Below are 25,277 nucleotides of genomic sequence, written 5' to 3' on the forward strand. Positions count from 1 at the left end.
GTTGTATTTTGATACTTTGTGCAAGGCAATTGATAAATATTAAAAACTTTGTGGATGGAGCCTCCCGAGTGGCACAGTGGTTTAAGACACTGCATCACAGTGCAAACTGCATTGCTACAGATGCTAGTTTGATACCCGTGCCGGCCCCGACCGGGAGACCCATGAGGCAATGCACAATTGGCCCAGCATCGTCCGAGTTAGGGGAGGGTTTGGCCGGCCGGCATTACCTTGTCACATCGCACTGTAGTGACTCTTGTGGCGGGCCAGGCGCATGCATGCTGACACGGTCACCAGGTGTATGGTGTTTCCTCCGACATAATTTTTTGGGGGGTGGAGGGGTATAATTTGTATGCATAAAATGTATAATAGTAATATTTTTAATTACTAAATCGGGTAATTTTGTATAAATGTATTTAAATTTGAATCGTACCGCTTCTGGTAAGATGCCGGCAAAGTTGGCTGAATTCCGGTAGACGGAAATGGCCCAATGTACTTGGACTGATTCTGGGCGGTCATTCATTTTGATTCCGGGCCGAGTCCGACACCCAATTCCGGACCGATTCAATCAGTTCCGGCCCCCCGGAAGAGTGCCGCTTCTGGGCTGATTCCTCATTGCTAGTGTAACAGTATTGCTTCCATCCCTCTCCTCGTCCCTACCTGGGCTCGAACCAGGGACCCTCTGCAACACATCAACAACTGACACCCACGAAGCATCGTTACCTATCGCTCCACAAAAGCCTACTAGCACGCACCCCGCTTACTAGCTAGCCATTTCACACTGGTTACACTAGCCGGGATGTTAGCTAACCCTTCCCCTAACCCTAACTTTAAGCTTGTTAGCTAAACCTTCCCCTAACCTTAACCTTAAACCTTTTAGCAAACCTTTCCCCTAACCCTAACCTTAATCTTACATCTAGATGTTCCGCTAGCGGAACGCCTCGCCAATATCCAATGATAGAGAGTGGCGCGAAATACAAACACCTCAAAAATCCAAAAACGTAAATTTTTCAAACATATGACTATTTTACACCATTTTAAAGACAAAACTCTCCTTTATCTAACCACATTGTCCGATTTCAAAAAGGCTTTACAACGAAAGCAAAACATTAGATTATGTCAGGAGAGTACCCAGCCAGAAATAATCACACACCCATTTTTCAAGCTAGCATATAATGTCACAAAAACCAAAACCACAGCTAAATGCAGCACTAACCTTTGATGATCTTCATCAGATGACACTCCTAGGACATTATGTTATACAATACATGCAAGTTTTGTTCAATCAAGTTCATATTTATATAAAAAACCAGCTTTTTACATTAGCATGTGACGTTCAGAACTAGCATACCCACCGAAAACTTCCGGTGAATTTACTAAATTACTCACGATAAACGTTCACAAAAAATATAACAATTATTTTAAGAATTATAGATACAGAACTCCTTTATGCAATCGCGGTGTCCGATTTTAAAATAGCTTTTCGGTGAAAGCACATTTTGCAATATTCTGAGTAGATAGCCCGGCCATCATGGCTAGCTATTTTGACACCCACCAAGTTTGGCACTCACCAAACTCAGATTTACTATAAGAAAAATTGGATTACCTTTGCTGTTCTTCGTCAGAATGCACTCCCAGGACTTCTACTTCAACACCCAATGTTGTTTTGGTTCCAAATAATCCATAGTTACATCCAAATAGCTGCGTTTTGTTCTTGCGTTCAAGACACTTTCCGAAGGGTGATGCGCCGGCGCGTATCGTGACAAAAAATTTCAAAATATTCCATTACCGTACTTCGAAGCATGTCAAACACTGTTTAAAATCAATTTCTATGAGATTTTCCTCCTAAAATAGCAATAATATTCCAACCGGGAGACCTTGTTTTCATTCAAACACTGAAAATAGAAAATGGAGTCTTCACATGCACGTGCGCACCAGTGTCATTGTTCTCAGAACGACCACTTTCCAAAAGCCCTACTGTTTTTCGCCCAGGGACTGCAGAGATCTCATTCCATGTTCTGGCGCCTTCTGAGAGCCTATGGGAGCCTTAGAAAATGTCACGTTACAGAGATCCTCTATTTTCGATAAAGAGGCTATAGAAGGACAAGAAATGGTCAGAGAGGGCACTTCCCATATAGAATCTTCTCAGGTTTTGGCCTGCCATATGAGTTCTGTTATACTCACAGACACCATTCAAACAGTTTTAGAAACTTTAGGATGTTTTCTATCCAAATCAAATTATATGCATATTCTAGTTTCTGGGCAGGAGTAATAACCAGATTAAATCGGGTACATTTTTTATCCGGACGTGAAAATACTGCCCCCTATCCTAAACAGGTTAAAACCCTTATACTAACTCCTAAACTTAAACGTAACCCTAACCCCTAGCCTATGTATGTAAGTAACTATTAGTTTCCCGGATTTACGTACAGAATAATACGAAATGCGCTGAGACCGGGTTGCAGCCATACCACCCGTTTTCAATCCATTCGCCCTCTGACATACGGTAATGATAAATAAGGGTGTAACAGCCTACATTTTTCTTGACATTTTGTTTTCAATATTGTGATAGGCTCACTATTTATTTTGCCGGGACGCCGTACCGGACCGTACCGCCTTACTTTCACCCCTGAGGTTTACGGTAGGGACGTCCCAAATATCCCGGATAGCACTGATGAAGTAGTGGGGGCGGGCCGTTACTAACCAGTGCACCGCGCAGAAGCTCTGGCAACAGCTACAGCGGAGGATTGGAGCATAGGAATACTGCCAGCGAAATAACAACAGAGAAAGATAGCTCTCGGAATACAGTGAGTAATGCATTTTTTACCCAAACACTGCATTTGCCTTAGCAAATTAGACATTTTATGCGTGCCTTTTGCATTTTTATGGCATAATATGGTGCCTCTTATCCATTCAGTGAGGATATTTCGTTTACAGTGACAGTCCTCTATTCCGAGAGGCCTGCAGAGGGGGCCCGGTTCCTTGGATAGCAACTGTAACATTGCAGGGTTTTGTTTCTTTACACCTAGTACAAATAGGGCAAATGTATTGTTCTCTGAGCATGCTATAAATGATCAATTTACTGCGTATAAATACTGAATAAAGTAATATATTTTGTGAACCTTATATAGAGTGAGATTGCGCACCGTTCTGTAAAGGCCTAGAATAGAATAGGGTTTAGAGACGAGAATAAAATTGACTCCTCCCACGATAGTGTCTGTGGTGTTTATGGTTGCTTGTAATTGGTCTTTTATTACAGTAGAATAGTCATGACTGTATTATAAACCCAGGTGTTAATAACCCTTTACATACAGCCCTCTATAAAACAGTTAGCGGTAGGTGGAGTAGTCCTACTGTCCGTAATAGGCTACAATGTCCTACCTAATTGTGCGGCCCCCTGGGATTTTGACAGATAGGCAGGCTAGTGCTATTCAATGCACGCTCCTCTGAGGTGCAAGTATTGTATATCGCTATGCAATCATTTATATTGTTTCTGAGGGCAAGGGCAGGAATGAGAAAAGAGCTAGGCCATTCTCCTCTGTCGGCACAGACTGATCACTCATTAATATGAATACATTATACTCCCATAATTTAAACGTCATACAAATATGTACAGTGTAGTCTAACCTTTCTACATGCAACTCGTTACGTTGGCTAATGCCTTTTCTTTTTTCATTTCCAAAAAGGTGATGATATTACTCTATGTTATTTATTTTGATCAGGTCATACATATGTCAATACATGGCCAATTCCTCTGCACGTATCCACAGATCCTGGGTCAGGTGATAGCCGCGAGAGAAAAAAATCTGATTGGTTATTATCAGTGCCAGTGATTTCTCCGTAGTAATAAGAGCGATTGTTGTTTATGCATTTAAGATTTTGCTAGAAACGTATCCTAGGAAATACATTTGTATTCCTAAAACAGCAGAAAGGCAGACACCAACTAAACTGACTACGAGATGCGTCCTGTCTGTCTGTGCTGCTTTTCTCAAGCACTAGAAACTTCTGTCTTATCTGAGAGGATTATTGTGACAACAGAAGATTAAATGTTAAAAATAAATCACTCCTGCAACATCAAACTGGCCCAGAAGGTGTAGTGTTCACTTCAACAGTAGGCATGCATTAGTTTCTATTTACATTCCTGTTTTGTAGTGAAACAAACAAATACCTGTAGTCAAGGCTGTAGTGTAGACCATGTCAGAGCAAGTTTTGGAAGCCCTCTTTGCTGATGTTTTGTGACCCTGTAAGGAACCCTCATGTTCTCCTCTCTAACAAAGTATGAATTCCTTGAATTGTTTACAATAGATCCTTGAATTCCTTCTATTTTTAACGACAAAAGTCCTTTTATGTTTTGCAGCACTGCTAAAAATACAACCCAGTTTAACATCTTTGCAATGTTTTATGTTTGGCAGTGAATGTCAAATTGTAATGTCCTTTTCATTCTTCATGTATAAAGTGTGGCAGTGAATGTCTAATTCTTGTAATGTATTTTCTTTCTTTAGGTATAGAAGATGGCTGTGAATGTGCACGCCACATCTGTGTCCTGTGATACCCTGAGCCGACATGATATGCTGGCCTGGCTCAATGATTCCCTACACCTCACCTACACCAAGATAGAACAGCTCTGCTCGGGTAGGTCTCCATTCCTGGCTTGTTGTCACGACTTCCGCCGTCACCGGCTTTCTAGCCATCGCCGCTCCATTTTTCATGTATCCATTCATTTTGTCTTGTTCCCAAAACACCTGGTTTTCCTTCCCCAATCACACTACGTGTATTTATTCCTCTGTTCCCCCTCATGCCTTTGTGTGTGATTGTTTCGTGTTAGGTATCATTTTTGACGCGCTTTTTCTGGTGTGCGTTATTTCCGTGTTTTATATTCACGAGGTATGTTTATTTGTTTGTACTTTATTATTGTGACTGTTTGCGCGTTTTTGCACTTTGGCATATCGGATGGAGGTTGCACCTGACTCCGCTCCCAGTACGCACACCATTGACACTTGTGATTGCATTGTGCCTCCAAAGTTCTCTATTTTCGGGTTCCTTATCTCCACCTAGAGAACATACGAGTTGTTCTATCATCTCCAAAATAATGTAAATTGAATGGGTCCTTTCATTATCCCTTTGGGAAAATCTGGTTGAAATGGCATCATTACACTGGTTGTAATTTGGTTATAATCATGACATCTTTCTACCAGTTTTACCTGCTGAGATGGACCTCAAGATCTCAACAAACCCATTCAAATAATGAGTGGAGATTACATTTGATGAGATGAGATGAGATTTGAATTGTGTTGTCTTATACCAGTATGCACCTTTTCTCCTTCTGTTTACCTTCTAGGTGCAGCGTACTGTCAGTTCATGGACATGCTGTTCCCAGGCTGTGTCCTGCTAAAGAAGGTTAAGTTCCAGGCCAAGTTGGAACATGAGTTCATACACAACTTCAAAGTTCTCCAGGCTGCCTTCAAGAGGATGGGAGTCGACAAAGTCAGACTATTATCTACTTATCATCGTCTATAAAATGTTACAAATCAGAACGTATTCACACCCCTTGACTTTTTCCACATTTTGTTGTGTTACATTTTGTTGTGTTACAGCCTGAATTTAAAATGGATGACATTTTGTGTCACTGGCCTACACAGAATACCCCATAATGTCAAAGTGGAATTATGTTTTTAGACATTTTTACAAATGAAATGTCTTGAGTGAATAAGTCTTCAACCCCTTTGTTATGGCAAACCTGAATAAGTTCAGGAGTAAAAATTTAAAAACATAGTAAGTTGCATGGACTTACTCTGTCTGCAATAATAGTGTGTTTAACATGATTTTCAAGTGACTACCTCATCTCTGTACTCCACACATACAATTATCTGTAAAGTCTCTCAGTCAAGCTGTGAATTTCAAACACAAATTAAAGCATAAAGTCCAGGGAGGTTTTCCAATGCCTCGCAAAGAAGGGTACATATCAGTAGATGGGTAAAAATAAAAAAATACCCCTTTGAGCATGGTGAAGATATTAATTACCCTTTAGAAGGCGTTTCTATACACCCAGTCACTACAAAGATAAACTTACTCAGTTGCCGGAGAGGAAGAAAACTGCTCAGGTGTTTCACCATGAGGCCAATGGTGACTTTAAAACAGAGTTTAAAGGCTGTGATAGGAGAAAACTCAGGATGGATCAATAACATTGCAGTTACTTCACAATAAAATAAGGAAGCCTGTACAGAATACAAATATTCCAAAACATGCATCCTGTTTGCAATAAGGCACTAAAGTGAAACTGCAAAAAATGTGTCAAAGAAATTAACTTTATATTCTGAATACAAAGCGTTATGTTTGGGGCATATCCAACACAACACATCACCGAGTTCCACTCTTCGTATTTCCAAGCATGGTGGTGGCTGCATCATGTTATGGGTATGCTTGTCATCGGCAAGGACTTGGAAGGATAAAAAGAAACAGAATAGAACTAATCACAGGCAAAATCCTAGAGGAAAACTTGTCTCAGTCTGCTTTCCAATGGACACTGGGAGATAAATGCACCTTTCAGCAGGACAATAACCTTAAACACAAGGCCAAATCTACACTGGAGTTGCTTACCAAGACGACATTGAATGTTCCTGAGTGGCCTAAAATCTATAACAAACTTGAAAATGGCTGTCTAGCAACGATCAACAACCAACTTGACAGAGCTTGAAGAGTTTAAAAAAGAACAATGTGCAAATATTGTACAATCCAGTTGTGCAAAGCTCTTAGAGACTTACCCAGAAAGACTCACACCTGTAATCACTGCCGAAGGTGATTCTAACATGTATTGACTCAGGGGTGTGAATGTATAAGTCATTTAGATATTTCTGTATTTGATTTTCAATAAATGTGCTAACATTTCTAAAAACATGTTTTCACTTTGTCATTATGGGGTATTGTGTGTAGATGGGTGAAAAATACATCTATTTAGGGCTCTATTCAATCTGTAAAGCTGAAGTGTTACAGTTTCCACAATAGAACTGTAAAGGTCATTTCCGATTGAGCCGACATATGCAGCAGTTACCGTGAATACAGTCTCTGCTGAAGTGGGAACAATGCCTTTAAATTTCAGTCAGGCTGTAAAGCTGAACATCCGCGATGCAGATTTTGAAGTCAGGCTGTAACACAACAAAATGTGGAATAAGTCAAGGGGTATGAATACTTTACGAAGGCATGTATCATCATAACAAAAATAATTAGTGTCTGTGACTTCAGCCAGCCTCTAGATTTTCATCTCTCAAAAAGCTTTCAAACGTTTATTCTCATTCCTACAGATAATTCCTGTCGAGAAGCTCGTAAAAGGAAAGTTCCAGGACAACTTTGAGTTCGTGCAGTGGTTCAAGAAGTTCTTCGACGCCAACTATGATGGGAAGGAGTACGACCCTCTACAAGCCAGACAGGGGCAAGACATGGCTCCCGCCCCCAATCCAGGTGATCACTTTTCCCACAGACCAAAGAGAACTCATGGTCCTCCAGGTAACCCCAAAATAATGGTTATATCTCTTCTGAATGGAATTGGCTCGCTGATTGAGCTTTGGATGGCTCAAAACACGCACAGCGCTATGCAAGCAACTGGTCTGTTTGTGCATGTTCCACTGGATGACAGCTCTGTGATGGTCATTTCACAGGCTGGTGTTTTAGAAACAGTCAAGGAAAGGTAGCGCTGGGAGTCAGTGTCGGTATTCTTGTGATCTTCACAGTACCTTTAGCAGACTTTTTGAACACAAATACATTATTTTCAATTTATAAATAAAATTGTTCCAGTTATTTTATATTGAGTGAATTAATAATTGGGGCACCCCTTTGGGACCCTTTGTACTAACAGAGATGTTTTAAGCCTTGATCTTAGACATGCAATGTGTAAAAAAAAAAACTTTTTTTTGTGCATTGTCTTATGGTATTAAGGTTGAAAATAAATCAGCATCGGTTCTTAAAATCAGTAATATAGCTCGTGTGTGTTACACCACTGGCGCAACATTATGCTTACAACATGGGTTCTCGTTGAAACACTGTAGTAGCAGTATCCATGGCTTTGATCGCATGGGGTGACAAACAATGAGCGTTTGTTTACTATGTTTACTAGTATTTACTACTATTTCTACTACTTTTACTTTACAACTATTTGTTTAATAGTATTTTGTTGACATTTACTGTGAGTATGGCTGGGTTTCAATCCAAGGTGCATTACAGAGCAGCGCACTAGAGAGCCCTCAATGTGCCCTTTAAAGGCATTTCCCCCCCGAAGTTTGCGGAGATCGCGTTCACTGTAAATTCACTTTAAGAGTCTGTTATAGCGCGCTGCTCAATAACGCGCCTTGGATTGAATCCCGGCCTAAATGTTATAACAGTAAACCTGCACTGCAACACTAAGGACTCCATTCAATCAGTACCACGGAAGTTCAGCGTTACAGCCTGGTTGCAATTTAAAGGCAATGTTTCTGCGTTAGCGGAGACTGCGTTCACGGTAAACTGCATATGCTCCATATGTCGGCTCAATCGGAAATGACCTTTACATTTCTATCGCACAATCTGTAACGCTTCAGCTTTACAAATTGAATAGAGCCCTAACACTATCTGATCATTCCAGGCCCCCAGAGGATGTCGCCCACAGTGCCCAAGATAATGCCCGCGCCCCAGAGGGTGCTGAACACCACCGTGCATGTGAGGAAGGCCCCGGCCCTGGCGCGGAATGGGGGCAGCGACGCGGAACTCATGGAGCTAAATCAACAGGTAGAGTCCCAGGGAGGGTAAGGAGGCCTTACTCTACATTGGAGAAGTAAACTCTTGGGCCATACTAATGTACTAATGTGGTATTGACAGTATTCAATACGAGTTAAGGTGTCCTGTATTAGTTTCACCTCAGTTATCAGGTTTTATTGGCTGTAGGCTACATCCATGCTCTGGTCTTTGTAATGTGAAGTGTGAGTGTAAGTTCACACTAGAGTTTGTATCCTAATTTTTGACTCAGTTGGGACTTATCCAAAAAAGAGGAGGATAAAAAGGTATATTTCATGCATATTAGGAAACAAAATGTAATTTTAGTTCAAGTATAGTAAGCATGTAACTAACATAAGTTTGTAGTACTCAGTGAGTACAACGGTGCATTCGGAAAGTATTCAGACCCCTTGACTTTTTTCACATTTTGTTACGTAACAGCCTAATTCTAAAATGTATTAAATTGTTTTTTCCCCCTCATCAATCTACACACAATACCCCATAATGATAAAGAAAACTGATTAAAAAAAACCCTGAAATATCAGTATTCAGACCCTTTACTCAGTACTTTGTTGAAGCACCTTTGGTATTGATTACAGCCTCAAGTCTTCTTGTGTATGATGCTACAAGCTTGGCACACCTGTATTTGGGGAGTTTCTCCCATTCTTCTCTGCAGATCCTCTCAAGCTCTGTCAGGTTGGATGGGGAACATCGCTGCACAGCTATTTTCAGATCTCTCCAGAGATGTTCGATTGGGTTCACCTACCTGACCAAGGCCCTTCTCCCCCAATTGGTCAGTTTGGCCGGGCGGCCAGCTCTAGGAAGAGACTTAAGTGGTTCCAAACTTCTTCCATTTAAGAATGGAGGCGGCCACTGTGTCCTTGCGGACCTTCAATGCTGCATAAATGTTTTGGTGCCCTTCCTCAAATCTGTGCCTCGACACAATCCTGTCTCGGAGCTCTACGGACAATTCCTTCGACCTCATGGCTTGGTTTTTGCTCTGACATGCATAAGGTATTTCTGTTTTTTATTTTTAATAAATTTGCAAAAAATTCTAAAAACCTGTTTTCGCTTTGTCATTATGGGCTAATGTGTGTAGATTGCTGAGGAAAATGTTTTATTTAATCCATTTTAGAATAAGGCTGTAACGTAACAAAATGTGGAAAAGGCAAGGGGTCTGAATACTTTCCGAAGGCACTGTACATCGAACTTTTTATTCCCCATGTGTTTGAAACAACCTTTTCTTGTCTGTGTAGTTGATGGAGCTGAAGTTGACAGTGGACGGACTAGAGAAGGAAAGAGATTTCTACTTCAGTAAGCTGAGAGACATTGAGCTGATCTGTCAGGAACACGAGAGTGACACCAACCCTCACCTCTCCAGGATCATGGACATTCTCTACGCCACAGAGGTACCTGTCACAACCCAGACATATACAGTATAATTCAATGTGTTCATATACATCATTGGTCACAACACTGAAACTGAATAAAGAATAGGCTTCTTTTTTTTAACTAGAGATGCTACAGTTTTAATAAGAATTTTACTAATCTACGTGCAGCCCTGAGCTATCCTTAATTGGATCTATTCCTCTCTCATGTATCAAATATTAGGGGTTGTGGGCTATCATCAACATACGCTGTAAATCTGATGATATCTGTATTTTGTGTTTCAGGACGGCTTTGCTGCTCCAGATGATGACGAGATTGATGAACAGGCCCACTTGGACCAGGATGAATACTGAGCCTGTTATACCTTCTGTCCATATCCCTCCTCTTCCTCCTCTAAACCCTTATGTCCATCCATATTCACCCTCTCTCTGCCTCTCTCCTTTGTCCCTCTGTTTCTCTCTCCTTTGTCCCTCTTTTTGCACACTATAAATACCTCTATCCTATTCCTGTTCTCTCTCTCTTTTCCTCTCTTCCTCTCTCTTCATATTTATATATGTTTGTCTCCCCCCCCCCTTCCCCCTGACTATCTACTGTACATACACCTCTACTTCTCAGTGTCCTAACCTACTCCTCTCTCCCTCCTCCCCAATGACACAGTAGAGGCAACAATAACAGAACATATCCTAGTCGTTCCAGCATGGCACATAGTATAACACAGAAAAATGAACAAAACCAATGTGATATTAATGAGGATGTTAGGCCTACACAATTCATTCAGAGTTGTAAATGTGATTTTAAAAAAGGAACGGTTTTGAAATAAGGTAGTTGTCAGAATGCATTTGTTAGTTTGTTTTTTGGTTTGACTCGTGCTTTTTCGAAACCTCATTTTGGGTTTGTTCCAGACTATAGAAAGCAGCTTGTGCATGTTACTGTATTACAGGTTACCCGTTACCACAAGAGTCATACTTAAACTCTAACAAAATGGTCTATGACAACAAATTATATTTCATTTGTCAATCTTATTTATTGATTTGATTTAAGAAATAGTAGAACAATTGATGCAAAATGTGTGAAAATTAAACAATACTGTAATTTTTTGCTGATGGCAGTGTAACAGCTTAAAAAGCTTTTTCTTTTAGTTGATGGCATGTAGTAACATCAAGGGAAAACACATAAAAAAAGGAAATTGGTAAAGAAATGATCATTTAGGGCATAGGATACGATCAATGCTCTTTGACTGTACTCATTCTTGATTAGCTGTATCTGAGCATGAGATTGTTATAAATTGACAGTGAATGGGCAATATATCTGCCAACTATTTTATGTGCAGATTTTGTCTTCAGTCAGATGTATCTGGTTTTATGCCATGGTATTTATTATGTATAATGAGTTTGAACTTAATTTGGTATTAACAATACCTGAGGTACTATGTAGGCTGACATTAATGGCAGTAAAATATTTTTTTAATTTAACTGTAAAAATGTGTTATTTGAAGCTGGAATCCGTAATGGTGAAACTGACACGTCTGTTTGCCATATAAACAGAAATGCCAAAAAGAAGTTACTTCAAACAACGAACACTGTTTTTTTTTCACGATGCTGGATGCTCCTCTCCTCCCTTTCATAATTAAAACAATAACAAACATGAACATGCTGGGGCGAACAGTGGTGCTGTTTTCCCATATGCGGATTTCAGCTTTAAAAGAGCCTGAAAAAAATGATTTACTTTGATTTGACCATATCACGTTTCTGCTGCTAATTTTGCTGTGTTTGTACTTTTGGTTTGCTATAATGTATTGCTCATCTGTAGTCTTAGGAATTGCAGGTTGAGTTTAGTGAACAGTGAAGTCAGAGCTACGTCCCAAATGGCACACTATTTCGTATATCGTGCACTACTGGTCAAAAGTACTGCACTATATAGGGAATAGGGTGCCATTTGGGACATACAGAGTTAGTTAGGGGTCTATGACCAGTTCAAAATGATGCTGGTCGTCATGAGCATCATAAGGAATATAAGTCATTTCCCCTGTACTACTGCCTTTACAATGCAAACAGCCATCTGCAATAGAATTTGACCTGCATTCTCTCTCGCGCGTTGACTGTATACCATTGTTTGCATAACTCTCATCTCTTTGAGTTTTATTAAGTAAATAAACTATTGTGAAATAAGCTGTTATAATATTATTGTTTATTTCTGTTTGGCTACAAGATTGTGCGCACAGAAAACCTTAGAAGGGCTATGGTGGGGCCCCACTTGGCCCTCTATGGCAGTGAATCCCAACCTTTTTTGGTTACTTACTGTACCACCAACTGGATTTTGCTCTGCCCGGAGTACACCTGAAGTACCCCCTCATTTGGATTTTACCAGTAGGCCTATGGTCTCATGAGTCTTCTCAAGTATCCCCTGTGGATAGGCTAAGTACCTCCAGCAGTCCTAGTACCCCTAGTTGGGAACCACTGCACTATGGGCCGACTGTCAATGGTAGGGCCCAGAAAAGACAATGCGTTTCCATTCAACGACTGTAGAGGGCAGTATTGTTCCACAATGTGTTGCAGTGGTAAAATGAATTGTATTGTTATATTTATTTCGTAGATCAGCCAGAAACATCCATGAGGAAAGAACATGGATCTACAATTTCTGATATGAACGTCAAACCACCGTACTACTCACACCAATACAGGCAATGCTTGTAACAAAAGTATAACACAACAGCAGCGGCGTCTTATATTGTACAGGAGCTAGTGCACCCATCCGGGGGATTAGCTCAAATGGTAGAGCGCTCGCTTAGCATGCGAGAGGTAGCGGGATCGATGCCCGCATCCTCCAAACTTTAAATATTTTCGACAGAAGCCAATGTAAGCATGCTTATTATCAGTCTATTATCTTAATGTAAATAACATAAAATATCTAAATCAACCTTTAGAACTGAGAGATTGTAAACCTACGAAACGTTTTTATCAATAGGTCCATTCTTTTGGTGGTGTGGTGGGTTAGGCCTACAGACAATAAAAATATCAGTAAATAGACTACATATTTAATAAATTTAATAAACTTCTTAATTGAATACAGTATTGTCAATTCAAATAATTATGTTTGAAATAAAATAAAGCTAAGATCCTTCGAAGTAAATTGGACATACATATGCTCCTGGTAGCTAGTGTAATATTCTGTGGCCAGTAAGTTAAAACTATGTGTTACTACAGTATCATGTCAACTCTATAACTTTTGGAAGTAGGCCTAAATTCACATCAACACACACAAATTGGCTGCAGAGCATAGGACTAGTGAAGAAAGTCAAACATTTTTCCAGTAGCCATAAGGGACTGCACAGCACTGTGTTTGCCTATCAAGGCACACCAAATAATACACTCCACTGAAATCATAGTAGGTTATACATACATAGGTCTATGTGTAGCAGATTTGGGTTAAAATACTATATAAAATCTTTAAAACACTACCTAGAGCAACAGATGGGTGGGATTCAGAGTTTGACTATTTTATTGGTCCTTGAAGACAAGCAAAGCATTTTCAAGATAAAGTATCAACATTTTGAAATGATTTTAAATAGTATTTGAACCCAGGTCTGGTGTGTAGGGCTGAAACCTAACTGCCTATTGATATCGTAGACCTTAACAGACAAGAACAACCTCTCAGACATCAAGTTGAGTCTCAATGAGCTGCATTGTACAATGTTTGCTTATCAAGGTACACCAAAAAAATGTACTCCACTGAAGACAAAGTAGGCAGTGCATTTAAAACATGGTAGGCTATACATACGTCTGTCTATGATTTTGGACAAAGGACACAACCCTCTCTCTCAGACACCCATTAGTTTCTTGGCCATGTATCCAGGCATGCTGTAGATGAAGAGGCCCAGGATGAGCACCAGCAGCAGGGCCACCACTAACTTGACCGTGAGCCAGAAGTACTGGTTGCAGATGAGGTTTTTGATGGCTTTGAAAGGCATGAGGAACCATAGGAAGGCTGTGTCTGGACGGCTGGGGGAGAGAAAATAGTGTTGCTTTATTACCATTTGACTGCAGTAAAGTTGATGACAGTAGAATAGTTTGTGGTACAGTGGGTTATAACGCATTGTAAGACCTGGCATAAGCATGTATGGCACCTTAATGTCTTATAATAATCTAATAAAGATCCTGACTAAATATAACACATTTTTAGTTGAAATGTTGGTACATAATATTGATGCATCATTTCTTACTAAGATATATTTGAAAACACTGAGATTGTATTGGATTCTGATGTATTGGATTCAAATGTATGGAGTGTCAAAGAAAACTGTATCAGTTATTGTTCTTGTTAGTTTATTCACGAACAACAGAGCATATATAATATACTACTTGCTGCACGCTGTTGAACAAAGACGTTCAAATACACGTTCATGTGAACAGCCGAAGAAAAGTAATTCCATGCAAACGAAGGCTAATACATCATGACTTCAAGCAAGAACAAAATCTGAATTGCAAACCAAACATTTGACTTTGTACATTGAAGTGTTCCGCAACACCACACTATTAAAACATTTTCTACTTTATGTCGTTGAACTGGTCCTGGAAAGGGATGTGTATATATAATACATCATCAATCTGACTTCTTACATTATTTATTTCTACTTGGACGTGGTTTTGTTACTTTTATTTACGATACATGGTGTGTGTGTGTACGATTGTCTTGTCACATGGCAAAAACATGTGACTCCGTAAGAAGAGGAGAGCTTGTTCCGGAAAACAAGTCGTTGAATGTAGCACGGAGTTGAGAAGTTGTTGAGCAGTCTTTTCTTAAAGGTATAGTTCACCTTGTTTACAGTGGCAAGTTAAACAAAACCAAAGTGTGAATTGCAGTCACACCTTGTCGACTTCTTCCAAGGTAAGGAAACAAATATCTAAATACATGTTAAATCGCTGAACTATCCCTTTTAATAATTTCCACTTCTCAAGCGCCCATTAGTTTCTTGACCATGTATCCAGGCATGCTGTAGATGAAGAGGCCCAGGATGAGCACCAGCAGCAGGGCCACCACTAACTTGACCGTGAGCCAGAAGTACTGGTTGCAGATGAGGTTTTTGATGGCTTTGAAAGGCATGAGGAACCATAGGAAGGCTGTGTCTGGACGGCTGGGGGAGAGAAAATAGGGTTGGTTGGTTAGACCACACTGATACCCTAAGGCCATCACACAGACAAACAGAGGATTAGCAAATATGACTATAAGATATAATGCCGGTTTCCTGTGAACAGAAAAAATCCATACAAATTATGGAAAAAATAAAGGGTATTTTAGTAACTTACCTTGCAAAGTATGATGATCCCTGGTCAAATCCGGTACTTGGTCGAAGCAATTTCATAAAATACCCTTTCTTTAGTCCATCATTTGTAAGTATTTTAAATCAAATGAACCACTATGCTCGAGTGCGTTCCGACGAGGGTGCGTTCCGGCGAGGGTGCGTTCCGACGAGGGTGCGTTCCGACGAGGGTGCGTTCCGACCGCATGGTAGATCGTTGTTTTAGGGCAACCTCATGACGCAAAATCATGCAACTGCCCCTTCCCCACTCCAATGCACCTTCCCCGTTGAAACACATTGAGTTGGCTCCACTGTATTTGTTATCTCAGTGTGTAAGGACCCTAAAGAGTGGTAGTGATAACGGGTGAATGGTGCTCTTACTTGGGTTTCTCCAGGGGTTCAGGTTCGTTGCGTCCTTCACCTACTGGGTTCTTCTCAGCCTCCTCTGCAGTCATCAGCTGCAGTTCTGCTTCCACTTTCCCCTGCAAAGACACAAACAACATATCTACTTAAACACTGTGGTTCATACAGTATATAAAGTAAGTCTTTATATTTTGACTGATCTGTTCAATATTTAACTCAGTTTCTTCAGGGTGTAACTCAATTGTTACGTTTTGTTGAATCAAAGACACCATTTTGACAAGTGTATACTTGAATGTGTTTAATCAAGTCCACATTACATAAGAAAAAGGGAAAAGGGGATACCTAGTCAGTTGTACAACTGAATGCTTTCAACCAAAATGTGTCTTCCGCATTAAACCCAACCCCTCTGAGTCATACCGTGAGTTCAAACTCGTCGTTCTCATCTCTGGCCAGGAAGGGCCACCAGCCCTTGATCCTCCTCTGTTTGAAGATGGACACCATGGGAATATCCTGTTCGTTCAGCACCATGTTGATGGAGCACTGCTTGGCTGTCTTCGCTCCACGAGGGAAACGGTTCAGGTCTAGCTCAATGGCGCCTAGGAAAGACATAAATATCATACATATTTACTTGATATGCATGAAGGGTTCTCAGCTGTTGTTGTTGATATGTTGATTTTTGTGTTATGACTGCCACAACAGTATTGTCCATGTCCCAGAATTTGAAGTTAAATTTAAAAAAGTAAAATATTATATCAAGGGAAATTCAATTCCCTGTAGCCCTAGTCTGAAACGTTATATTCACAGAAAGACCAACATCTACAGCCTAGAAGATCGTTATGGTGAATTTTTAATAGAGGGAAATCAAATCACTCCACCTAAAAAATCATCTGCAGAGAAGTGATCAGCATCCCAGACTTGTAAGTTGAGACGAGCAGGTATCTTATACTCAGTCTCGTCCCAGGCGAACATGGACTCCTTCTTAGAGATGACGATCTTCTCCTCGGCCTGTAAGTAGTCAAAGGGGTAGATGAAGCGCCAGTTGAAGAGACCCTCCCCTGTCAGGGAGTGGTAGTGGACATCGGTGTCCTGCTTGTCCTCCTGCTGGCCCTTCAGCCAGCTGTTGAATGATAGAAGAGGAACGAGAAGAAGAAGACATGGTTTAAATATCTAGTACAAGATACACCCTGAAGTTCGAAAAACATATATTTCAAAGGAAACATTCTTAACCCTCGCACGAAGATATCACTGGACTTTTCTCCAGTGAAGATGTCATCATCCTCCAGAATGACCTCGTCTGTGTTCCAGATGATCACCCTCAGTTCAAACCTGCCGACCACCAGACAAAGTATTAAAAACAAATGATTTAAGTGATATGTCTGTAATGTGATATATCTGATCATATAACATGGGGAATTTACTTTGCAAATGATCTCACTAAATGTTTTTAAAAGCACGTTACATTGTACTAGAACATACTTCTTTGGTTTCCTGGGTGAAATATCAATGGCAGGTCCAGGTGCAGGCATATCCTTGGGGAACATGTCCACCCACATCTCAATCCTCCCCTACACATAGAGAAACACAAAGACAAACTTGGGATGTGATACAATTGAACCACTGTCATGGCACACAACCCTGCAGCCCCTGCAAAGCAGGGCCCCCCCCCCCCGCCCCCCGAAACTGTGCTACGCAAAACACTAAAATCAACCCTAAATATTAAGGCCTACAGAACCTTCACGTGAAAAAGATGTGAACTTTTGTTAATTTTATATATTTATTCTTTTTTTTGTTGCTTTGAAACTAGCATACAGATTAGTTTATAAAATAACATTAGTTGCATAATTTCTGATCCCCTTTTTTATTTTATTTTTATTTTACCACCCCCCTCCCCTGGTTGGAAAATGTAAAAATTCACTGCATATACATATAGCCTCCACCTATTTGTACTAGACTCCAAGTGCATCGTCAAATTAACCTTGTAATCTTAATTCCACCCCTCAGATGTCAACAGACTAACCCATCTGTCCCAGTATATTACCATTTTACTATTTCCTTTTGCAATACATCCATCTATTTTACTGTGATGTCACACAAGGGTCTTGAACCTCTCTATTTGACCCATTTCTACCGAGATTGCCTTAAAAATAAATACTTTACCTAAGAGTATAATCATATTTCCCCATCAGATTGTGAACTTCACTCTACTCTACTTCAGATTTGCTTTACAACCTTCACCAGCTGGATTGTTTGAAAGACACTGAAGCAGGCACTCAGGCAGTTAGCAAGCACAACCTTAACACTTGTCCTACCTGTTCGATCCCAGGCTTGTCAGGGTTGAGGAGTGGCCTGGTCTCCACATGTTCTGGAATCAGTTTACAGCCCACCCTGGGGATGTCCTCCCAGTGCTTCAACACTGTCAGGGCCAGGTGCTCATCCGTCTGCTTCTTCAGACCTAAAGAACATCATCAGACCAACCCAGACAGACTTACAGCACAGACTAGTCTAGTGCTACCTGGCTTACACACAAGGGGTACTTGGGAAAGCTCATAACATCATAGACCTATATGATCAGTTGTACATGAGGGGGTATTTCAGGCAGAGTAAAATACCAGGCTGGGGGTATTTCAGGGTACAGTAACCAACATAGAAGGTTAAAGAAGCATTTCAGGTACTGTTATTCTGTTGTGCTAAATACAGTACCATTTTCATCTTCGATCTCAGTTGGGCCCATGAAGACCCGGTTGGCCACCTTGACCCGTCCTCCAGGGCCGTAGTGTGGCCCATCCAGCTTACCCTCCTTACACAGCTTGGCCAGGATTTGGGTCGGCTTCAGGGGGTCCCGCCACACGTTGTAGCCATGGCTACAGGAATGAATAACAATGATGGCTGACACACAAATCCCTCACAGTTCTTATAAGATAATATATGGTATTAATTGATCCTTTATTTATCCAGGTGAGTCCCATTGAGAAATGAATCTCTTTATCAAGGGATCCCTAGGTATAATCAACAATAATATCTAAATACAGGAAAGTATGATCCTATTAAGTTTATGTTGCTCGTTACTGCAGACTGAAGTCGTAAGTATTAAGAATATTGCTAAATGAATTGACATAGTATCCTGTGCTGTTGGTATATATTGACTACATGTACTGTAAATGGCGTCAGGTTACGGAGAGCTAGGCCACACTTACATGGCATATTTAGATGGGACGCCACATATTGCTCTGTGTTTGCTGTAGTATCGGTTCTCCAGATCCAGTTTGGTTTCTCCGATGAGATCGTCAGTGCCCACTAAATCCCAGTCATAGACTGACACTGTTAGTGTGGAGTCGATGGGAAATGTGGCCTCGATGTCAAAGGATCTGATGGGATCAAAATAAATGACTTTGTTAAGTTAAGTAAATGACTTTGTTAACTTTTGGTTATAATTTTCCACAGGTTTTACATTTTTGCCAATCATCAATAGTAAATGACTTGGCTATCTTGTATGCTATTAAGAATTAAGGCCGTATTAAAGATAAATTCACTATATTACGACATCATGAATGTTAGTGGAAATGGACGAAATTGTGTTTTTAGAGCTTCTCCACTCACTTGCCAAAGATAGGGTTGAGTTGTTTGGAGATGTAGTTATCTTTGTCTTTGATATCTGACTTGCCCAGTTTGATAGCGATGTATGGATCTGCTTTTCCATTGATATCCGCTGGATGCAGGTCAGTAGCCTGCAGGAAAGTATCAAGTAGAGAGATTTTATTTTGTTTTATTTGACAATCAAGACATTACATGTTTATAATCACAGGATAGTTTATTTACAGTGCCTATAGAAAGTCTACATCCCCTTGAAACTTTTCACATTTTGTTGCCTTATAAAGTGGGATTGAAATAGATTTAATTGTAATTTTTTTGTCATTGATCTACCCAAAATACTCCGTAATATCAAAGTGAAAGGAAAATTGTACACATTTTTACAAATGAATACATATTTAATAAATAAAATATAGTCATTGCATAAGTATTCACCCCCTTTGTTTAGCCAACCCTAAATTAGTTCAGAAGTGAAATTTGGCTCAGCAAATCACAAGTTATATGTTATAGTCACTCTGTGTGAAATAATAGAATGGCTACCTTTTCCCCTGTCTCCCATACATACAACATCTGTAAGGTCTCTCTGACAAGTACTCAACTACAAAGACCAGGCAGCTTTTGGAAAGCCTCATAAAGAATGGCAGTGATTGGTAGATGGGTAACAATAACAAATCAAACATTGAATATCTCTTTAAGCATGGTCAAGATAATAATTATGTTGTGGATGATGTATTAAACCACCCAGACACATCGAAGATGCAGTCGTCCTTCTGAACAGAGCTGCAGGACAGGAAGGAAACTGCTCATGTCACCATGAGGCCATTGTTGATTTTAAAACAGCTACAGAGTTCAATGGCTGTGATCAAATCAAATCAGATGTTATTGGTCACATGCGCTGAATTACAACAGCTGTAGTCTTTACAGTTGAATGCTTACTTACAAGCCCATTCCCAGCATTAAAAAGTAAGAAACATTTTCTAAATAAAAAAGGAAATAATTAAACAATAATAACAAGGCTATACACATGGTGCACCAGGATGTAGTGAATGTGCAGGGGTACGAGGTAGTTGAGGTAATTGAGGTAGTACAATAATTGAGGTATGTACATGTGGGTAGGGGTAAAAATGACTAGGCAATCAGGATATATAATAAACACAGCAGCAGCAGCGTATGAAAGTGTGTGTGTGTGTGTGTGTGTGTGTGTGTGTGGTGTGTGTGTGTGTGTGTGTGTGTGTGTGTGTGTGTGTGTGTGTGTGTGTGTGTGTGTGTGTGTGTGTGTGTGTGTGTGTGTGTGTGTGTGTGTGTGGCGTCAATATGCATGTGTGTGTGTTTTGTGTGTGTGTGTGCGTATGTAGTGTATATGTGTGTGCGTTTGTGTGTGTGTTGGAGTGTCAGTGTAGTATGTGTGAGTGTGTGGGTAAAGTCGAGTGAGTGTGCAGAGAGCCAGTGAAAGAGAGTCAGTGCAAAACAATTAAGATAAAGAAATAAATAATAAATGGGTCAATGTAAATAGTCCGGGAAGCCATTTGATTAACTGTTGAGCAGTCTTATGGCTTGGGGGTGGAAGCTGTTAAGGCGCCTTTTTGTCCCAGACACTCCGGCACTGCTTGCCGTGCGGTAGCAGAGAGAACCATCTAAGACTTGGGTGGCTGGAGTCTGACAATTTTTAGGGCCTTCCCCTGGTATAGAGGTCCTGGATGGCAGGGAGTTTTGCCCCAGTGATCTATTGGGCCGTACGCACGACCCTCGGTAGCGCCTTGCGGTCGGATGCCGAGCAGTTGCCATACCGAGCAGTGATGCAGCCAGTCAAGATGCTCTCAATGGTGCAGCTGTATAACTTTTAAGGATCTGAGGACCATGCCAAATATTTTCAGCCTCCTGAGGGGGAAGAGGTGTTGTCGTGTCCTGTTCACAACTGTGTTGGTGTGTTTGGACCATGATAGGTCCTTGGTGATTAGGACACCGAGGAACTTGAAGCTCTTGACCTGCTCCACTACAGCCCCGTCGGTGTGAATGGGGGCGTGTTCGGCCCTCCGTTTGCTGTATTCCACAATAAACTTCTTTATCTGGCACACGTTGCCAGGTCTCTGACCTCCTCTCTATAGGTTGTCTCATCAGGCCTACCACAGTCGTGTCGTCGGCAAACTTAATGATGGTGTTGGAGTCGTGCACGGCCACGCAGTCATGGATGAACAGGGGGTACAGGAGGGGACTGAGCACGCACGCAGGAGGGGCCCCTGTGTTAAGGGTCAGCGTGGCAGATGTGTTGTTGCCTAACACCACCACCTGGAGGTGGCCCGTCAGGAAGTCCAGGGTCCAGTTGCAGAGGGATGTGTTCAGTCCCAGTGTCCTTAGCTAGTGATGTGCTTGGAGGGCACACTGGTGTTGAATGCTGTAGTCATTGAACAGCATTCTCACGTAGGTGTTCCTTTTGTCCAGGTGGGAAAGGGCAGTGTGGAGTGTAATAGAGATTGCGCCATCTGTGGATCTGTTGCTCTGAGAACACGTCCTGGTAACCCGTCTGGCCCTGCGGCCTTGTGAATGTTAACCTGTTTAAAGGTCTCACTCACATTGGCTATGGAGAACGTGATCATACAGTCGTTCTGGAACAGCTGGTACTCTAACGCATGCTTTAGTATTGCTTGCCTCAAAGCGAGCATAGAAGGCATTTAGCTCATCTGGTAGGCTCGCGTCACTGGGCAGCTCTCAGCTGGGTTTCCCTTTATCATCCGTGATAGTTTGCAAGCCCTGCCACATCCGACGAGCGTCAGAGCCGGTGTAGTAGGATTCGATCTTAGTCCTATACTGATGCTTTGCCTGTTTGATGGTTCGTCGGAGGATGTAGCGCAATTTCTTATAAGCGTCCGGATTAGTGTCCTGCTCCTAGAAAGGGGCAGCTCTAGGCTTTAGCTCAGTGAGGATACCTGGAATCCAACGCTTCTAGTTGGGATATGTATGTATGTGGGGACAACGTCCTCGATGCACTTATTAATGAAGCCTGCAACTGATGTGGTAAACTCCTCAACGCCATTGGTGGAATCCCGGAACATATTCCAGTCTGTGCTAGCGAAACAGTCCTGTAGCTTAGCGTCCGCTTCATTGGACCACTTCTGTATTGAGTACTTCCTGTTAGAGTTTTTGCTTGTAAGCAGGAATCAGGAGGATAGAGTTATGGTCCATTTGCCAAATGGACGGGGGAGAGCTTTGTATGCGTCTCTGTGTGTGGAGTAAAGTTGATCTAGAGTTTATTTCCCTCTTATTGCACAGGTGACATACTGGTAGAAATTAGGTCAGTCAAACGGATTTCGGTTTTCCTGCATTAAAATCCACGGCCTCTAAGAGCACCGCCTCGGGATGAGCATTTTCTTGTTTGCTTATGGCCCTATACACCTTGTTGAGTGTGGTGTTAGTGCCAGTATCGGTTTGTGCTTGTAAATATACAGCTACAAAAAAAACAGATGAAAACTCTCTTGGTAAATAGTATGGTCTACAGCTTATCATAAGGTGTTTTAACTCAGGCGAGCAAAACCTTGAGACTACCTGGGAAAAAACGGAGGATGGATCAACAACATTGTAGTGACTCCACAATAATGACAAAAATGACAGAGTGAAAAGAAAAATACAAATATACAGAATAAAAAAGATTACAAAAACATGCATATGTATGCAACAAGGCACTAAAGTAATGCTGCAAAAAAATACAGCTAAATAATATACTTTTTGGTCTAAATGGAAAGCCTTATGTTTGGGGCAAATCCAACACAACACGTCACTGAGTAACTGCCTCCTTATTTTCAAGAATGGTGGCTGCATCATGGTATGGGTAAGCTTGATATCGGCAAAGACTGGGGAGTTTTTCAGGATGAAAATAAACAGGATGGAGCTACTGTAAGCACAAGAAAAATCCTAGAGGAAAATCTGCTTCAGTCTGCTTTACACCAGACACTGGAAGAGGAATTCACCTTTCAGCAGGACAATAACCTAAAAACACAAGGCCAAATCTACACTGGAGTTGCTTAGCAAGAAGACAGTGAATGTTCCTGAGGGGCCAAGTTAGAGTTTTGACTTAAATCTGCTTGAAAATCTATGGCAAGACTTAAATTGCTGTCTAGCCATGATCCCCAACACCTTGACAGCATTTGAAGAATTTAAAAAAACGAATAATGGGTGCAGACAATGCGGGTGTGCAAAGCTCTTATGAGACTTACCCAAGAAGACTCACAGCTGTGATCGCTGCCAAAGGTATTTGAAACATGCACTGATTAACATGTTGTGGGTGAATACCTATCAAGGTATATTAGTGTTTATTGTTTCATTAATCTTACATTTGTTGTAGAATTTCTCTTCTACTTTAAAAAAAATATTGTGTAGATTGAGAAAAAATGACAATGAAATCAATTTTAATCCCAAGGGGGTTGTAGACTTTATATAGGCACTGTACTCTCACCTGAGTGCAGTGTTGTGTAACTACCCTGATGACATAGAGTCTGACATATAAGTACTATTGTAGGTACACAATAGAGAGTAGTGTACATACCCTGATGATATAGACCCGGACTAGGACGTTGATTGGGTCATTAGTTGGAATGTTCTGGAACATGCCCATGTTGGAGTCAAAGCCCATCTCCCTCTGCATCTCATCTGACACCGGCACTTTGTACATGCACAGAGAACCCTGAAATATACACAGGCAATTGTGGTGAGATTTAACACAATAACGGACTCAATCCAGTTCCTTTCTAGCCTGGTCCCAGATATGTTTATGCTGTATAGACATAATCGTTGAACAAGAACTATAGGAGTTGGCTATACAGTATATGATATATTATACAGTCTCTGTACAGCACAAGAAGATCTGGGGCTGGGCTAGTTCCATCTCTCTTCTATCGCCGACAAAAAAGAAGGTACAAAGTAGGGAACACCCTCTGTGTGAAAGGGGTTTTACTTTGAATTTGCCAATAATCCTGTCTTCATCCGCCATGTTCTGGTCGTCGTCGTCTCCGGCCTTCCCTCTGAACAGGTTGAAGGTGTGAAGCCAGTCTTCAAAGTTATCAAACTCATTCTCCAGCTCCTTGGGGTACACCTAATGAGGAAATACAAAAAGTACTCTATACATTAAAAACATAATTTCTAAAGAAACGTATTTAAACATATCAACAACAAATAAAGAGTATACAGTATTTGACCCAAAACTGCCCAGAGACTTCAACCCATTGCCCAGACTTGTTTAAGCTTAGAGACAGGTTCCAGTGGGTAAAATTGGGATAAAGTGTTTGAAATTACAATTCTGGTTGTAATAACATAATATCAACCAGTTTTGCTCACTAGGGCCCACTGTTGAGTAACCACATACCTGTAGCTCATCAATGTTGTGCTTTTTCTTCTCTGGCATGTCTCCAGGCCCAGCCCTCTTCTTCTCCTTCTTTCCCTTGCCTCTCTTTCCTTTGACAAGAGAGTTATCAGGTTTGATCTCTGAGAATAGGTTAGGAGTGAGGGATGAGGGGGGTGAGGGTGAGGGTGGAGAGATGGAGAGGAGAGTTGGTGGGGCACTCAAGACATGAATTCAACATGCAAGTTGGCAAACCAATGTATTTTGCCCACTGTATACACAATGAACAGTATATACAGTGAATGCCAGTGCAACAGTCAGAATAGCTAAGACAACATTTACCCAATAGGAATAGGTCATTAGCTTAGCTTAAGAGTATAAACTTTATCACTAAACTTAGAACCGAGAGACTGAAAAACAGCTTCTTTCTCAAGGCCATCAGACTGTTAAACAGCCATCACCAGCACATCAGGGGCGGCTGCCTATAGACATAGATTAGGAATCACTGACCACTTTTAGAAATGGATCACTAGTCACTTTAATAATGTTTCTGTATCTAGCATTACTCATCTCATA

The 25,277-nt window shown here is 41.0% G+C and overlaps 2 protein-coding genes and 1 non-coding gene across 5 annotated transcripts in view; 2 read left to right on the top strand and 1 right to left on the bottom strand.

The window, feature by feature from the left end:
• The first annotated feature begins 2,657 nt into the window (after positions 1-2,657).
• On the top strand, positions 2,658-12,293 carry LOC106603641 (microtubule-associated protein RP/EB family member 3). 3 transcript variants are annotated; one of them, XR_014392208.1, is made up of 7 exons: positions 2,658-2,804; positions 4,500-4,629; positions 5,336-5,481; positions 7,296-7,497; positions 8,609-8,768; positions 9,993-10,145; positions 10,410-12,293. XR_014392208.1 is itself a non-coding variant. In XM_014197546.3 (7 exons), the coding sequence occupies exons 2-7, from the start codon at positions 4,509-4,511 to the stop codon at positions 10,476-10,478; spliced, it is 834 nt and encodes a 277-aa protein (XP_014053021.1). In that variant the 5' UTR covers positions 2,658-2,804; positions 4,500-4,508; the 3' UTR covers positions 10,479-12,293. The 3 variants fall into 3 exon arrangements, 2 of the variants coding, with proteins under 2 accessions (XP_014053021.1, XP_014053029.1); XM_014197546.3 differs by having other exon boundaries at positions 8,609-8,751; XM_014197554.3 differs by having other exon boundaries at positions 7,296-7,452; positions 8,609-8,751.
• A 585-nt stretch (positions 12,294-12,878) lies between these two features.
• On the top strand, positions 12,879-12,951 carry trnaa-agc (transfer RNA alanine (anticodon AGC)). Its single transcript has one exon. It is a non-coding gene; the product is annotated as a tRNA-Ala (tRNA).
• Positions 12,952-14,057: 1,106 nt separating this feature from the next.
• The window catches only part of LOC106603637 (otoferlin), a 34,242-nt gene continuing 23,022 nt past the window's right edge, over positions 14,058-25,277 (bottom strand). Inside the window, exons 28-40 of the mRNA XM_082974710.1 lie at positions 24,726-24,814; positions 24,318-24,455; positions 23,910-24,047; positions 19,382-19,509; positions 18,979-19,149; positions 18,485-18,645; positions 18,094-18,236; positions 17,261-17,349; positions 17,012-17,110; positions 16,660-16,901; positions 16,202-16,380; positions 15,803-15,903; positions 14,058-15,256 (exon numbers count right to left, since the gene is read on the bottom strand). Coding sequence (XP_082830836.1) covers positions 15,076-15,256; positions 15,803-15,903; positions 16,202-16,380; positions 16,660-16,901; positions 17,012-17,110; positions 17,261-17,349; positions 18,094-18,236; positions 18,485-18,645; positions 18,979-19,149; positions 19,382-19,509; positions 23,910-24,047; positions 24,318-24,455; positions 24,726-24,814 — 1,859 coding nt within the window. The 3' untranslated portion in view covers positions 14,058-15,075. The remainder of the gene's footprint in view (positions 15,257-15,802; positions 15,904-16,201; positions 16,381-16,659; positions 16,902-17,011; positions 17,111-17,260; positions 17,350-18,093; positions 18,237-18,484; positions 18,646-18,978; positions 19,150-19,381; positions 19,510-23,909; positions 24,048-24,317; positions 24,456-24,725; positions 24,815-25,277) is intronic.

The sequence above is a fragment of the Salmo salar genome, chromosome 01 (genome assembly GCF_965601325.2).
Source record: "Salmo salar chromosome 01, fSalSal1, whole genome shotgun sequence".
NCBI lineage: Eukaryota > Metazoa > Chordata > Actinopteri > Salmoniformes > Salmonidae > Salmo > Salmo salar.